At 40.7% G+C, this 18,120-nt stretch overlaps 1 protein-coding gene and 2 long non-coding RNA genes across 3 annotated transcripts in view; 2 read left to right on the top strand and 1 right to left on the bottom strand.

Annotated features, from left to right (window-relative positions):
* Positions 1 to 11,506, top strand: part of LOC124288120 (calcium-activated chloride channel regulator 1-like) — a 16,108-nt gene extending 4,602 nt beyond the window's left edge. Inside the window, exons 3-12 of the mRNA XM_046724685.1 lie at positions 131 to 423; positions 2,663 to 2,908; positions 5,383 to 5,610; positions 6,288 to 6,474; positions 6,612 to 6,721; positions 6,915 to 7,142; positions 8,434 to 8,704; positions 9,046 to 9,219; positions 9,579 to 9,833; positions 10,402 to 11,506. Coding sequence (XP_046580641.1) covers positions 131 to 423; positions 2,663 to 2,908; positions 5,383 to 5,610; positions 6,288 to 6,474; positions 6,612 to 6,721; positions 6,915 to 7,142; positions 8,434 to 8,704; positions 9,046 to 9,219; positions 9,579 to 9,833; positions 10,402 to 10,877 — 2,468 coding nt within the window. The 3' untranslated portion in view covers positions 10,878 to 11,506. The remainder of the gene's footprint in view (positions 1 to 130; positions 424 to 2,662; positions 2,909 to 5,382; positions 5,611 to 6,287; positions 6,475 to 6,611; positions 6,722 to 6,914; positions 7,143 to 8,433; positions 8,705 to 9,045; positions 9,220 to 9,578; positions 9,834 to 10,401) is intronic.
* Positions 1 to 12,894, top strand: part of LOC124288127 — a 23,822-nt gene extending 10,928 nt beyond the window's left edge. The window contains exons 2-3 of the long non-coding RNA XR_006901389.1: positions 12,230 to 12,239; positions 12,884 to 12,894. This is a non-coding gene — a long non-coding RNA (uncharacterized LOC124288127). The remainder of the gene's footprint in view (positions 1 to 12,229; positions 12,240 to 12,883) is intronic.
* On the bottom strand, positions 11,853 to 18,120 carry LOC124288125. The gene is made up of 3 exons (XR_006901388.1): positions 18,001 to 18,120; positions 17,584 to 17,589; positions 11,853 to 11,863 (listed from the first exon to the last, which is right to left on the bottom strand). It is a non-coding gene; the product is annotated as an uncharacterized LOC124288125 (long non-coding RNA).

Here is an 18,120-nt window from a genome sequence, read left to right as displayed (position 1 = left end):
ACCGCCCCAGTCACTCTTGAACACTCGATTGGATTAAAGTTCAATACCCATCATTTCCACAGACTTTTGTATTTCATTAGGGTTTTTTTTCTTCACATTACCATCCACCATTTCATTTCCATGGTTACAGAAAAGGTTCTCACTCACGAATGGGCGCACTTCCGGTGGGGTGTGTTTGACGAGTATCCACAGCTAGGAGAGCAGAAGTTCTATTTCTCCCCGTCGACTGGTCAGATGGAGGCGGTGCGTTGCAACATCGAGATCTACGGTCAGATATATATACGATATCCCAATGGCACACTTTTCTTCTGTCGCGACCTTGACCCTCACACTGGGCGATTCCCCGATGACTGCGCTTACAGACCGGATTATCACAGAACTAAAAGTGTGTCCTCAATCATGGATAGAGTGTTCATCCGTTCGGTAAGAGTTTGTAGTTATCTTGAATCACGGGCTGTTTATTATTATTATTTCCACATTATGATGTGGAAAGAAAGCAAAACGTGTTAAGAGTTGTAAAGTATGAACGTCAATTGTATAAGCTCATACAAAATATATGTTTTCTTCACCTTCTTCACTTCGCGTTCAATGCATGAGGTCAATATAAACTAGTATGACACGGGCTGTTTTAATCTAACTGTAAATTACATTATTGAAGCTTCTGCATTGAGGTTACCGTGACCTGAGTATCACTCCGCGCAAGGGACGTATCACTCACATGTATATGTGAGTTTGCATTCATCAATCAATTAAGTGCCAGGGTAAGATCACGAAAGCAGGATAGAGTAATATTTGACACAAAAGTACTTCCATTCAATAAATATAATTATCATATATCTATGAATAATATGGACCATTTTGCACATACAATACAGGGCCCCGTTTCACAAAGCTCTCGTAGGCCTTAGATCTCGTAACACCTACGATATATCTTACGATACCACGCTAAGGGCGTTTCACGAAGGTATCGTAAGTCTACGAGAGTTTCGTGAAACGCCCATAAAATCGTAAGATTGTGCTACGAGAAAAGTTACGAGATCTTAGGCCTACGAGAGCTTTGTGAAACGGGGCCCTTGCTGTCGACACATGTCGACATTGACCACCCGGGCTGAATATGCATATCAGCCGTTTTGCCGTACTAAACTGGTACGGAATGAATACACGCAAGCGCTCGAAACTTCAACAGACGGAGCCTAGTTTATTTTAGAGTTACGTCCCTTGATGTGGTATATGATAACAAGGTTATGAGGGCCCTCGGGCTGATAAGGTAGTCTCGGGCTGATATGACTGGCGAAGGGAAAACTGTCATGTAATAACCTCATAGTATGTCCTTGAATCATTTTGTGAAGAATAAGTATGTGCCTTAGAGGTCTCTTACCCGATATGACACAATGATATGACAAGGAAGGATAACAATATATGGATGAACAATTTCTTTATTGCTGTGAGGTTGTTCATCCATATATTGTTATCCTTCCTTACTGTCCCTACTTCTAAATGCCTCTCAAAGAAGATATGACACAACGTGACACAAATGTTCGGACTGATTTTTAAAGATTCGCCATCTTGCAGTCAATGTTAGTACCACCACTTACACAGCGGCCATGTCTTGCGATTAACATTGAAAGAGTGGGTGAATGACTTCGAGTATACGAGTAGGGCTGGGACGGGTACTCCGGTACTCGAATCCGGGTCGGGTACAGCTGGAATCGAGTCCTATTTCTAGGAAGCTAGTACCCGGAAAAGGAGAGAACTCTGTGATGGCAAGGGCAGACAATAACTTGTCTTTTTCATTATTGACGTAACACACATTTGCATCAATGGCATTGTCCGATTAATGGAGGTTTTTATTAACGACTGTAATATATCTGAGCATGAGCAGTGAGAAGTCAAGTTACAGTAACAGCGACAATGGTGTTACTCTCTATATTGGTTAAACCAGGGATAATCTACAACACATATAGTCCCCCTGGTTAAACCAGGGATAATCTACAACACATATAGTCTCCCTGGTTAAACCAGGGATAATCTACAACACATATAGTCCCCCTGGTTAAACCAGGGATAATCTACAACACATATAGTCTCCCTGGTTAGACAGACGTAAAATAAATAGCCTATGTTCAGTTTCAGTGTCTTATTGACATCATTTCAAGTTTTTCTATAAAAATCTCTGTTAACTCGTGATTGGATATTCAGAAAGTGGACAGAAGCGCTTTATTCCTTACATTTACGGGTACTCGATTCCGATTCGGGTAAGTACATGCGGGTACTCGATTCCATTTTTTCCTACCCGTCCCAGCCCTATATAGGAGGTTTCGAAATATGTCTTACATGTTACGTGTGGTTTTCCCCTGAGGAATACAACTGAATGTGAATCTGTTAAACAAGTAGAAAAGTCTCCTTTGAGTACAAAAATATGGCTTTATACTTCCCAAGTAGCTGTGAATTTTAATCGAGTACACACTGTACCATTGACAGTGGTGACCAAGGTTACGCTTTTTGAGCGTTCGCGAGCATTGATATAAAAATCAACATTATTGCAATGTATTATTGATTTCGAACAAATGATCAATGCCATTTAACTCTTGAGTAACCAAGCAAACAGCTAATCTCCGAGGATGATATGTCCCTGATGACTACCCAACTGTTATAAATGCAGATCGTGGACTTCTGTGACGATGACCAAAGTAACACAGCCAAGGTCCACAACAGAGAGGCCCCCAACAAACACAACCGGATGTGTGGTCAACGCAGCACGTGGGCGGTCATCTCGGAGACAGAAGATTTCAAGGGGGGTAAAAATTCCCCTAGAGACGGGATAGATACCACGCCCACCATTACGATTGTTAAAGCAACCACAAAGAGACGTGTGGCGCTTGTGTTGGACACGTCAGGGAGCATGCTGGTAATGTCTCAAACTACACTACCGTGCAAAAGAAAGTATACACCTATGTTTGATGGTGGTTAAAAATGAGTGAGTTTAGTTTTACGCCGCTTTTAACAATATTCCAGCAATATCACGGCGGCGGACACCAGAAATGGACTGCAGACTTTGTACTTATTAATATGGGAATCGAACCCGGGTCTTTGGCGTGACAAGCGAACGCTTTAACCACAAGACTTCCCCATCGCCCCTTTCGGTCGAAGCAAAATGGATGTCGTTTAGGTTTGATCGAGAGTTCGTAAAATGTACACATATATACTATCCATTGTTATATATGGACTATCCGTGTTGCCGGAAAATATGTATGTAATTGGGTGAGAAGTTTCCATTCACGGGCCAATCACCAGGCTAACCCAACGTCCCGTTAAATGTGAATAGAAACGTGAAAGGTATATTCGATAGAGATGTATTTCAAGGGCGTATCATAGTTGTTTTAGTCTTTAACTTAACTGTGTTTACAGCCTATCACGTTAACATTTCAGCCGATAATGTTTGCAATATTAGGGGTCATTCCAATTTTCATGTGTATACTTTCTTTTGCCCAACTTATCGTACTATATTTTGACTAAGACGTACTAGTAAAGAGCCAGAGAATGCTTGTTAAACCGAAATTGAACCATATTGCAACTATATCGTGACGGCCTATGGAACATCATAGCCAAACGAACCAGTGATTGACAGCATGAACAACATCAGCGCCCTCTGCACACGATGACATGCACCCAAAACAGCAACCGAGACTGACCACCCGAATTTCTGTAATAGGCTTTTACTAATTCAACATCTGAATCACTTCATGTGTATATTGAGTCTTAAACAAGTGTGGCTGCGTTAGATAAGCTTAACCCAAAGATCCGGGTTAGAATTGGTCCTCAGTAACCTCTGCCTGTCGTAAGAGGCAACTAACGGGATCGGGTGGTCAGGCTCGGTGACTTGGTTGACACTGGTCATCGTATCCCAGTTGTGTAGATTGATGCTCATGACGTTGATCACTGGATTGTCTGGTCCAGACTCGGTTATGTACAGACCACTGTCATATGGCAGGAATATTGCTGAGTGCGGCGTAAACCTAAAAATTCACTCACTCACCTAGATAAGCTTACACCTATCGGCCTAAAACAAAATAGTTACATAAGCTACGTTAATATTAATAACGTGCTAAATATACAGTCTCACTTTGACGTGATGTGAATGCTTATAGCTATCCGCCGATTGCTTACACTGTAACAAGGTGGATGCTGCAACACGCTATCAACAGCACGTGCTACTGTATTCATGTCATGTCTAATATGGAAGACACCAAGGAGTGTCATGATGTTGTTTATATAGAATGGCTATGACTGTAGTTCTCAACTTCGCCTGTAGTTCTTAACGTTTGGGAGACTGGACAAACGGGGCGTGTACCCTGTGTGAGGAAAACTCGTCCGTCCTACTAACGTATATGTGTGAGATTGCTAGGCATTTTCATCCTCACACAGAGAGATATCCGTTTCGCCGTACGTCAAGAAGGAGACGTTGATATGTCGTATAAATATAAGCTGATATATGAGTCATTACAAGGTAGCAAGCTCTACCAAGATTTGTATTGGAAAAAGAGATTGGTTAGTTGGTTGGTTGTTATGCCGCACCCAGCAATATTCCAGCTATATGGCGGCGGTCTGTAAACAATCCAGTCTGGACCAGACAATACAGTGATCAACAGCATGAGCATCGATCTACGCAATTGGGATACGATGACGTGTCACCCGACCACCCTGACCACCCGATCCCGTTAGTCGCCTCTTCCGACAAGCAATGATTCCTGGAGACCAATTCTGACCCTGATCTTCACAGGTTTAGACATATTGGACATCACGGGTTTGAAAATCAGAGTGAATTCAACGTTGCTTGGAGCAGTATTTCATTATCATCACAACGTGTCAGCGTGACCTGCATAACAAACTGTCTTATTTGCGCTATAGGGTCTCTTTGTCTGGGTAACGTTACATCCGAGGGTAGTATGACAGCTCTGTGAGCATACATATATATATGTGTGATTATAGCTCCATAAACACAATTTACACAATTGTGCTAATAAACCAAGAATCATAATTAGGTCAAATTTGTGATTACTGGTATGAGACACTGGTACACAACATAATTGATACACAGCTGCCAACTGCGGCGCTTCAGGCGTCTGAAGCTGGACATGTGTTTTCTATACTAAATGATTGATAGATTTGTTAATGAAATCTACTGAGAGAAACAAATAAAGGAACACAAGAAAAGTCAAGCGTTCCTTTAATATTGTGCAGTTTTCATCACCAGCTTTAAATAGCGCTGTGGAAGGAAATCTGAGAATAAATAAGGAACACTGCCATGAAGTGGTGTTCCCTTATTTGTTGCCCTCAGTATACGTTTGTACTTTTTTCAAATTATATATTTTGTTCTCAAAGAATGAGGACAAGATTACCCGACTACGGCAGACGGCCTCCAATTTCATCATGAACGGCGTTGACAGTGACGCTGACGTCGGCATAGTCTCCTTCAGCAGCAGAGCTGACATCATCAGCCCCATGACGCCGATACTGAACAGCACCGCAAGACAAGACCTGAAACGTTCCCTACCACGGTCTGCCCTTGGGGGCACCAGCATCGGTATGGGGGTCAGGACAGCGCTTGAGGTAAGCTATGTTGTGTTGTCATTTACAATAGTTAATCCATTTCTCAGAATGTTCTTTTTTAGTATTATTAACACATATTATATATATAATGTTTGTATTTCCTATTTCAAGCAGAAAACAGTTGGCATAATTTTGTCTCAATCACTAAACACATCCACTTGGGGATGAATGTTCTTTCAGTTTAAATATGCATATCGTATTTCCAATGTACTATCATAAATTCGGTACAGTATGTGAGTCCCGTTCTCCGTATTGTAATGTAGTGGTTGGATGGGTGGATAAATGGGCTGGTAGAATCAGTTGTAAATAAACTGTGTTTTCTTTCAATGCATCTAAAGATATGTTGAAGATGATAAAAACATCAGGTTCAATTTCAAAGTTCATTGCCTGGTTTGCTGTAAATTACAACGATAGAGCAAAGTTGAGGAAGGACCGTTTGCTAGGGACATCAATATGTTGTGACTGTAATAGAATATAGACTGTAGTCGCGTTGAACAGTTTCCCAGATACCACCATAAATCGATTTCAAGTCAATCTCAGCCGTTGAGGTATCTCCTTTGTTCATCAGCTACAAATACCTGGTAAAGTATACTGTTACTCTTATGTTGTGTAAGTTCAAAATACGTAGATTCCTTTAGCTTGCTGTCTGTCCATTTTGTGAACTGTACCCCTGTTAGATGCTGAAGGAAAACGGCGAGAACGCCAGTGGGTCTGCTATAGTGGTGTTGACTGACGGTGTTGAGACGGTGCCCCCCTTCCTGAAGGACGTCCTACCGGAAGTCAAGCAGGCGGGTGCAATTGTCAGTATCATGGCATTCAGCTCCAACCCCGATGACAACTTCGCCAGCTCTGCAACAGACACAGGTAATAGTTTTAGTGATATGAACTTGATTTTGCCAAAGGCATGAACGGTTTAGTCTCACTGGACTGATTATTCAAGAACACGTCCATATGTTTGAGAAACCATAATGGGGAGTTCTAGCTGAGCGTTATGTCCGCAGGGGGCCTGTTCTACTATGACAGCAACCAGGCTGGTTCCACTTCTCTCGGCGACGCCCTGTTTGACATCTACACCATCTTCAGGCATGACAGAAGGGACAACGCGGTCCAGGTAACATTTTCGTTTTGAGTTGAAGGGATGTATTTTAAACTCAACCCGAACATAAAAGGAAATATTAATAATTTGGAAATGTTTAACTACAGGTATGTTCTGGAGCTAGTGATAATTGGCTCAATCAGTCTAAGAATAACCTCACATCGATGTGTAGTGAACATAGTACATATACAGTTTCAACCATTTACAGTTGCTGAGCAAGGCCGCAGGTTTGAAAAAAGGCGGTAATATGTCTGGTGAGGTTAATGTTGACGTTGACATCGGCAGAGACACACATTTCTTAATGACGTACTTACAAAGTGAACCTGACGTCACCATTACGTCACCAACTGGGAGGATATACAACAAACTATATCCCGAGTACTCGTGTGATCAAGAATTCAAGACTATAAAAGTAGCCATTCCTGAAATTGCAGAGGTAAGCTAAATGACAATAATGCTTGTTTATTATCATTAAATTATCAGTAGCTGTTATCGCTGACTCATTTATCTCGAATCTCAACTCCCGCTTCTGTTAACATCTTCGCTCTCGTTAGTCAACTGTTCTCATCTTGGATCTAAGTTCGAGATACCCAGCAAAGATACAACTTACATGGATGATTTAGGTTAAACTATGAACTCCGGAGGGAGGTGAGAATAATAACGTCTGTTGGGAAACGCGTACGGCTATGGACAAGTGAATATATCCATATTTTACTGCCTCGTAATGCTGCCATGTGGATTTGACCAGTAAAGGTAAGACAACGTAGGCAATCACAATTAGTGAAAGAATCGAGTCATCTGTACTTTTAATACCCAAGTCATTGCTTAATACTGGTTGTTTCATGAAAATATTGGAAGGATAATGTTGATAAAGGTTTTGGTAGTTTCGGGCTTCTCGATGAATGTCTAAGTCAATGTCTGACAGTCTACCTGGCCCACGTTTGATCACGGACGTGCTGTAATGACAGCCCTGCTATTGCTCCTAAAGCCAGGCCTCTGATTGTCGACGCCATTGAGTTGCCTAGTGGTCTCGTGTCAAAGCACATCTTCACAGCAATTCATTTCAAATCCTGAACAAAGTCTTCAAAGTGTACCTAATGGCCATACTAAACCAACATCTTTGAAGCGTGAATCTGATGCTTGAACCGATTTAGGTAATTTTGTTTAATTCTGAATTCGGTCTAGTGTAAACTTGTATCAGTTTCCCAACTGTTGATTGCGTACCAGCAAAAGTACATAAGGAGTCGAATTTGAATTGTGATGGCGTCACACCCGTTCATCCATTCACATCCTTTTTAGTGTTGGGAATTGGTTAAAATCTCATAATTGATGATGGGTTCATTACAACCGATCAATCATCGAAAATAATTGGTTAGCGTCATTTATGAAATTTTCCTGTTAGCACAAAAACATTGGGAATTGTTTTGTAGTTCTTTGGTTGTTTTTTCCGCAAATTTCACATCTTCAAAGGATTACTAGTATGTTAGGAATATAAATTTCTTGGGCTCTTTAAGATAAATTCAATCATGACTTGGACCGAGTTTGTAGTACTCATGGAATGTAACAGACAAAACCAACCTTGTGAAAAAAATTGTTAATGCAAAAGGTGTTCCAGAATTGTTTGTATTCGATTATGAGAAAACATGATCGATTGCTTGGTCGTTTAGTCACTGCGACCAATCTTCGATTATTTCAATTAATCGGACCACCACTAATCCTTTTCCCAGAGTGGTCGGTGGAAGTACTCGATTATCAGCAGAGACTCCGACTATCAGAAGGTTTCCATCATGGTGGTGTCCAGACCAGTCGACCCCAAGAGGACCCCCATCAGAGTGGACACGTCCATTATGTCCAGCAACACCAGCTGGCCAACACAGGTTATCTTGTACGCTGACGTGAAGAAATCTGTACATCCTGTAACTGGACTGAGAGTACAGGCAGTTGTTAATAGGCCTTTCGCAAAGCCTTACGTTGTGCAGCTTCTTGACAATGGCGCAGGTAGAGGTTATATTTTGTTTTATTAAATTAGGCATTTGATATAGTTATTCACTGTAATCGGATTATCTGCTATGAAATCGTACTAGTATGAAATCGAATACGTCTAGTTTACCTTACCCGCGACACCGTGGGGATTCCGAGTTGAAACAGATCCCCGGGAAACTTTGATGATGCAAAATACTGATTTTAGTGGTCAGGTGACATGGTTCACAGAGTGTCATGGTATGCTGAATGTGTAGGCGGTGGCTCACAATATCACTTCTCTATATCCTTATAGCGAAAACTAAATTACGTTATGAATAAATACATATCAATATTTATGTCACCCCCTTGCATTCCAGGTGCTGATATCACCAAAGACGATGGAGTATATTCACGATATTTTACCAAGTTTTCCGGAAACGGTCGATACAGTGTTCGTATAGAAGTAAGCGGAAAGGGCACCGTCAAAACATACCAGCATCCTTCCAACACAGATGGCCATGGCTTTCTCCTGGAGGATGACATTCACCCAGGCTAGTACACTACTACATAACATGCTGAATGGCATCAGATAAGATATGCTAGGGGGGAAATGGTGTTCACTTGCAAAATGCATTATCAGCCATTACAAGAAACATAAGTAAATCTGAAGATATAGGCCATATGAATTGTCCTCATTCAACAAACAACTCCAGCTGAAGGAGGACCCTTTCTTGTCTTTTGTGTACATTTGATATTCACAATGTTTTTTTTCACTTTCAAAACTTGTACAGTAAGATAATCAGATATTGTGCCTTAGCATGAGTACAGAACAACATATCTAAAGCAGAATATCGTAAATCGTGCCCTGTTCTTGCTAGTATGGCGATAGACGATGTTTTGTATTCTTCAGAACCCATCGTTCGGAGGTCAGTGTTCTTGTACCCTATGCCCTCGCACGTAAATCGGGTAACACCTGGAGGAGCATTTGTTATCAGCCATCCCAACCTAACCAAATCCTTTATGCCATTCGACGCTGCAATGCTGAAGCGTGATGACCTTGCTCCCGTCAGGATCACTGACCTCAAGGTCATGAAGACGTCACACCGAGAAGGCACTGTTGTGTTGTCGTGGACGGCGCCGGGAGATGACATCGACTACTATACAGGTATGTGTGATCGAGAATGTAAGTGCCATTTGTTCACTGTAAACAAATGTTGAAATGCGTTTCTTGTTTGTGGTTAGGACTAAAGAGATATTCCGGTATAAGCTATACTAGTATTGCTACTTCAGCGAGGAGATAAGTTAATGTATTATTATTCTAGAACAACTTGATTAAAACTTGTTGACACAGTCATCGCTCCCGATATTAGATCGTCTGCGAACATGCTTTTTTTACGTAGAATTGAGGTCATAATGAATATTAGAATTAATGTATTAGATTCAATACACGGCACTTTTCACAATGGGGCAATTACACTTGACTGGGCAGACACACAATGCGATTATAAATATTTTTGACAGATATATGACACTGTTACTGGACATTCATTCAGAGTTACTGACATCACTCTTGACCCTTCAGGTCTGACGAGCCCAGCTAAACAGAATTACATATGCTGAATTCAGTTACTCATTTTTTGCATCTTCGTGTAATTTTTGTAGAGGAACCTATAATGTGAATCATTCTTAGGATGTGTTTTTATATTGTCGAACTGTTTTCTATTTAATTTCAGCCCAGCGTTACCAGATCTTTTTTGCTCCAAATGCTGACGACATGATCAACAACCATGCGACCGTCAGTTTAGTCTCCCAAAAGGAAGTTCTGTTTGGAGATCTAGGAAACCCCAAACCTGCTGGTTCCCCTGAAGTGTTCAAACTCAAAATGGACGTGCCGCCTCTGACTAATGTGACCTTTGTGTTCTCCATCAGGGCAATTGATGACGTTGGAAATTTTGGGGATAATTCTAACTATGCCACAACTGCTTTTGGGTTTGTACCAGACTACACAGATCCAGACTACGTACCTCCAGACATGGTCAAATCGAATCCGACTGGGCCCTCCAGCAGCCAAAAACTGGTTATTTCAGGCCTTGTTGGGTGTTTTGCAGCGCTCTTATTGTTGGTAATAATAGTGTCGCTGGTGTTGTTCAAGTGTGGACGAAAACAGAACTATGCTGATGAGAAAAGACTGAAAGGTGGATTGGTATAGAATTCCTCATTTAAAAATCGGTCATCTTTTGTGACTTGTCAATCCCCATTATAGTGAATGAAAATGTTGGGGATCGTGAATGTTTGGAGGAGGGAGATATTTTTTTGCTGCGAACGATCATGAGCAAACAATATTTTTGAAAAAGACTATGATCAAATAATTCATGATATCTGACTTTCTATATTCAGTATATTATTGCAGCAGCATTCCCAAACTAATGATTATAAATGAAAATTCGATTGTTCACAACCCCTTTGGACACACACACGCACGCACGTACTCGCACACAAACATACGCGCGCACATCGAGGTGGCCGAGATGAAGGGTCCCATCTATTTTAATGCTACCGACAGAGCACCTGGTGTCAGAGATCCATAATTTACATAATGTTCATTAATATTCTGCCTTCAACACCGAATGGAATCTGTTTAAGCCGATAATTGTTTAGGTTATGTATGTATATATCACATCAGACGTCGCAGGGGTTAACTGAATTGATTAAGTTTCATTGTTACCAACAGCGTGGGCTAATTTGTCTTTTTACGCCAGTGTGGACAGTATCGCAACTATAACATGCCTGCATGTGGACAGTGCTCGTTTTCAGAAAAATAAACTGTTATCATCTGTTGCCTAAACGTTGATGTGTTTATCAATAGTTGCTCCATTGATCCAAATTTTGTTTGAAGGTCGAAAATAATGCTAGTGGCTTATCAGCCATATAACTGACGGCCAGGGATGTTTCCGGTCCCAGAATCTCAATAGGGTACATAGTAGTTAATTATGAGTGGGTACCTGCTCATGTTTTAGGTTTTTTAACTGTTTGTTTTTTGGCATTACAACCGCATGATACCCATATATGAGAGTGAGGTGAAATTGGGTTTAACGTCGTACTTGAGAATATTTCGCTCATATGACGACGTGCATGCGTGTGTACGTGTATGTGCGGCTGCTTGTACTAGCCCAGACTGAAGCTGGTTTTATAGTGCTAGCCCACTGAGATACCACGCCGCAGTGAAGCATGAATACCCCACTCAGACACATTATACTGACTCCGAGCCGACCAGTCCTTGTTGTACCCATTAATGCCGAGCGCCAGGCGGGGACTAACAAGTACCATATTTTAACGTCTTTTGGTATGACACGGTCGGGGATTGAACCCGCGACCTTCCGCTCTAACCACTACACCACGGAGGCGGTCCTATATATGAAGCCTTTACTTGATGAAGTAAGTGTTTTTACGCCACATTCAGCAATATTCCAGCAATTGGCTTCATACATCGAACCTGGGTCTTCGGCATGAGGAACAAACGCTTTAACAGCTTGGCTTGGCCAACACTGTTTATTATTCAAGTGGGGCGGTGGTGTAGCCTAGTAGTTAAAGAACCAATAAACTTTGTTTTTTTGTTACTCATTTAACCATTACATATGAAAGATTTGTGGTTAGTCTTATGCGGAACACCAAATTTATTCTTTAAAAACTTGTGGTTAATTAATACCGAGCGATTAAAAGTGGCCAAAAAGTCGCCTGCTTCCCTCTCGCCCGCCAACGAAACCACAGACAGGTTACGTAACTCTGTCGCCAGAGCACTGCAGTGACGTCATATGAGGAACGATTTTCAGTTAGTTGTATAGAAAATGTGTAGCACGCTCATCATTTTGATGATTTCTCGACATCAACGACGACATGCCGAATCGTTGCTTTGTCGTCAATTGCTCCTAGGGGTCGGGCGATTGTGTCCCCATGCACAGATTTCCACAGGATCCCGCAGTTCGTGCTAAATGGGTTATGTTTGTGAGTGCGAAGCGAGCGTTGTGGAAGCCTGAAACGATATCTTACTTGTGTTCAGATCGCTTCATGGAAGTTAAAGAATCAAAACTACTTACTAGTTGTAGTAAAATATGCATATGATTGATGACCATAAAGATTTTCTATGACACAACTTGTAACATAACGATTTCTTCCTCGGAAGTGAGGTTGTGGTCGAAGTAACAATAATATTGTAAGTAGTATTATATGACATTCCACCTCGCTGCCACGAGAGAAATTGTTATGATATACGCTATGTCATGCAAAATCCTATTGGCCATCAATAAAATACATATTTTACTACCAGTAGAAAGTAGTTTTGATTTTGTAACTCGGTGAAAACAAACCTAAATACCATATATCCTCAGACTGGCGGATGTTCCCGACAGGGCGCCGCCATTTTTAAAAATAAAAAAATCTGTTATAATTAATGAGATTATAGTTTGTTTTCATCAAGTTAGAAAATCAAGACTACTTTCTACTCGTAGTTAAATATGTATTGGAATCATAACCAAACGGATTTTGCATGACACAACTTATAACATAACGATTTCTTCCACGGAAGCGAGGTGGGGGTCGAAGTCACAATACTGCGCGATAAATTTCTTGCTACATTCCCATGGTTAACGTCCACTCACCAGTATGTAGATACTAGTCAATGTGCGTCTTTATATTAGGTCTTATAATCCTAATTAGTTTATTATCACACTTGTATGCATTTTGAAACTAAATAAAAAGCAGACGATCTGCTGATACTTATAGTGAATTTATAACAGAACTGTAATATCTAGACATTTTATAGTTTAAACAGATTAAAGTTATAGGAACAATATCAGGCCATTACCTTGTTCGAGGAATGTATCCATCAATATCCACAAAACTGTTCCAAATGATGTGTCTTTTAACAGTTTAATATACGAAAAAGTGATAATCTTTTCAGGTATTGGTGTATAGTCTCATTGGTCACCCAAGATAGCACACCTGGCAACTAATTGCATAATGTCCGCCTTTCTTTAAAAACAGTAATTTAGTTAGCCAATAATGGGCAATCAATCAATGTATTGCCGGTTAATCCTTTGAAAGAAGGACGTTGTTTTTACGCAGACACCGACACGACAGTGTATTCAGTATAGATTAGTAAATCTACATACATAAACACTACCTTTTGACAATTCCGCTGTGTAAGATAAAAGTAATTAATCAATCAGCGTGTTATCGGTTAATCCTTTGATCGATGTTTATAATGTTGAATATTTACTCCAGACACAAGAAATGCCAAATGGGAACCTTTGTCGGAGGTAATCTAAGTGTGTTACCACTAATTATACCTGTTATAAATTCATTAACTGACCATCAAGTGAATGATGACAAATAACATGTAGGTTTATACCACCTAACACGGGTTACAACAAGGGAGTATTAATTGCTGTATTGCATGTGAAAACTTATGGGCCGACACTGTTTTGAGAATACAAACAGATTTTTACATGACATGATTAAATATCGAGGTAAAAAACACAGAAATGGGATCAATTTGGATCAGTCATTATACAAATAGGGCCTAACGACACCAATCGATTTTGACAGAATCGTCTATGAAAACAAGTTGTAACTCGGAAACTAGGTAAAGCAGGAGACAAAATTAAATGACAGTAGATTGTGAGAACATATAGCTTTCATTTTCCACAACAATTGTCACGATTTCAGGTTTATACAAGCCTGTAAACAAGATAATTTAACCCCTAAAATGTAGATGAATTCTGCATCGGCCCTCAAAGCTATTCCTCATATGACGTCACAGAGGCGCGCCGCTCTGATTGGTTGAAATTTCGTTCGCGGGTGAGAATTGTGCGCTGTTGTCAAAAAGGTCGATTTAAGTCAATTAAAGGTCGAAATGAGTAGTTTTAATGACGGGGTTTCATTTATAACGATGCCAGTTAGTGATTTATGTATTTATACCCCCTAGGGTTTATGTGACCTTTAAAAAGCGTCCACTATCCACGCAGAAGACCCGTGTTCGATTCCCCACAAGGGCACATTGTGTGAAGCCCATTTCTGATGTCCCCCGCCGTGGTATTGCTGGAATATCGCTAAAAGCGGCGTAAAACCATACTCACTCACTTATGGTTCAGCCACCTAATCATTCCTGTCTTATTGTATGTGTATGGCCAGCGGGGTAATGGTCGAGAGAGACATTTGCACTTACATAGCGATGTCCATGTACAGTACTAGCCCACATTGTAGCATGATGCCATTGGCGGGTGTGTGTGTGTGTGTGTGTGTGTCCCCCCCCCCTTCTTTTTTTCAAAATGACTTTGATCACATTGAAGTTCGAACCCCCTGAACCCCCTCCTTTCAAAATTCCTGGATCCGCCCATGGATGCAAGTTAAACGGTAGCATGTATAATGACTAGCCGACTAGTACCATATCGACGTAATCCATAGACTAGGGAGATGATAGTATGGATTCTACACGATTAGGTACACATCTGGACGGTTGACCTCTCAGCTGTCACCTGGTTGGTTAAACATCATGTGTCACGATAGCTGGAAACAGGGACCCATGAACATAGTGCATATCGACAAGATAACGTTACTCATGGGATATACAGTTACGAACAGTAAAACTCTTCAAAAGAATACATAACCTGGTATTCACATTACATGTGGTGAATCGTTCGTCCTATCACGAACGCTTAATAATAAGATATTTCATACATTCGTGGTCAAATGCCCCTTCAACTCAAAAATTCAAATGAAGCATATCCAACAGGAACAATATAGAGGATGGCCTTCCACTAAATTTCATCTGCTTTTTAACATTGGTCTCAGTGCTTACTCCCGAATCACAACTACTAAAGCAAATCTAAATATCGTGAGAAAATGGAGGGATTAGAAGAGAAATTACTGAAAGAATATCGGCATTAATAAATTGTATACCGAATTTACGTACACCATTTTACCTTTCAAGGGACCGTTCATAATTTATTGCTTGGGGTGGGGGTTTGATGATGATATTAAGGGGTCACCCATTTTGTTCTGGGAGCTGGGGGTGTCATCAATTTTGTACACATGTACTAGGGGGTCAGCACATTTTGTACATAAAATATGTTTAAAATTATGCTTAGAATTTATGGGAAGGGGGCGTCATTGATTTTGTACATGACATGCAGGGGGTGTCACTTATTTTGTACATATATTTAGGGGTGGGGGGTCATTCACATTGTACATGCTTCTCCATAAAAATAATCATCAGCCCCTAGCCATAAGTTATGAACGGTCCCTAAACGTTGAATCGGATACCAAATACAATTTTAATTGCGTTTCGCATACCATAATGCTTAGTCCCGAAAACTTTTCAAAATTCAAAAGCGGTTCGCACCCAATGGACCTACTGTAGTAATGCAGTGCACTGAATTGATAACAAGCAGTTTAAGTCCGTGATAACATCCCGATAATACGATCTTAAATCTTGCACACAATACATCAAGCCCATCATAAAACAATTACGATCGGGGCAGAAAGTTGTAACGAAGGCGCCCACACTCTGTATTCCGTTGTGTGGAAGCGTATTCACCAGCTGTGATACTGGTGGGTAGACAGACTAACCAGTAATGCTGATACGTGACAGCTGCCTACCTACTGCATATATCATGGCAACATGTGGTCAGACAGCTCTAGGTCACACAGCCTTGAATCATCACCACCACTTCTACTAGCAGGTAGAGCCATTTATTACTGGCAGGACTTCAGTCGCGTTTATGCTCCCCACCACTTCATCCAATACACTTTGATTTTAATTAATGTCTTTACATACAACAGGGAGTCTTTACATACAACAGGGAGTCTATATATACAACAGGGAGTCTTTACATACAACAGGGAGTCTTTACATACAACAGGGAGTCCTTACATACAACAGGGAGTCCTTACATACAACAGGGAGTCTTTACATACAACAGGGAGTCTTTACATACAACAGGGAGTCTATATATACAACAGGGAGTCTTTACATACAACAGGGAGTCCTTACATACAACAGGGAGTCCTTACATACAACAGGGAGTCTTTACATACAACAGGGAGTCTTTACATACAACAGGGAGTCTTTACATACAACAGGGCGTCTTTACATACAACAGGGAGTCTTTACATACAACAGGGAGTCCTTACATACAACAGGGAGACTATATATACAACAGGGAGTCCTTACATACAACAGGGAGACTATATATATAACAGGGAGTCTTTACATACAACAGGGAGTCCTTACATACATCAGGGAGACCATATATATAACAGGGAGTCTTTACATACAACAGGGAGTCCTTACATACATCAGGGAGACTATATATAGAACAGGGAGTCTTTACATACAACAGGGAGTCTTTACATACAACAGGGAGTCCTTACATACATCAGGGAGTCCTTACATACAACAGGGAGACTATATATATAACAGGGAGTCTTTACATACAACAGGGAGTCCTTACATACATCAGGGAGACTATATATATATAACAGGGAGTCTTTACATACAACAGGGAGTCCTTACATACATCAGGGAGACTATATATATAACAGGGAGTCTTTACATACAACAGGGAGTCTTTACATACAACAGGGAGTCCTTACATACATCAGGGAGTCCTTACATACAACAGGGAGACTATATATATAACAGGGAGTCTTTACATACAACAGGGAGTCCTTACATACAACAGGGAGTCTTTACATACAACAGGGAGTCCTTACATACAACAGGGAGTCTTTACATACAACAGGGAGTCTTTACATACAACAGGGAGACCTATATATACAACAGGGAGTCCTTACATACAACAGGGAGTCTATATATACAACAGGGAGTCTATATATACAACCTTTACAGTCTTCACATTTAACTTTCCCCAGAGGTGACGTAGTTTAATGCTTGCACTGTTTGATGTACAACTGTTAACAGTCACTATGCATATTTTCAGAACATAACACTATAACTAGCTTCACAGAGTCTTGTAATTAATCAAACACAGTGACCTCTTTAGGTTTACATTTCACATATTTTACACATGCATTATTGCATCATAAATTGAATAAAGGAATATGATACACAAACAGTCATCTGAATATATAGTTGTTCACTACATGAAAATAGCATCTTGAGTATGTAGCTGCAAACATGAGTGAGTGATTCATGTTTTATGCCCCTCTAATCTAACAATATGATAGCCCGGGACAACAATAATAGGTTTCAACTATCTTCTGCATGAACAGTGAATGCTGTAACCGCTAGGCTACCCCAGCAACTCAATAACAACTAGGGGTGTCACGAATACACCAATCTCACGATACGATACGTATCACGATTCTAAGGTCACGATACGATACGTATCGCGATACATAATTTTCGCGCCTTTTCATAGCATTACCTTACC

The sequence above is a fragment of the Haliotis rubra genome, unplaced genomic scaffold (assembly GCF_003918875.1).
Source record: "Haliotis rubra isolate DU_JTF1 unplaced genomic scaffold, ASM391887v1 Scf412, whole genome shotgun sequence".
In the NCBI taxonomy this organism is placed as follows: domain Eukaryota; kingdom Metazoa; phylum Mollusca; class Gastropoda; order Lepetellida; family Haliotidae; genus Haliotis; species Haliotis rubra.
Note: the sequence above shows the minus strand (reverse complement) of the source record. Positions and strands in the feature narration are given on the sequence as shown.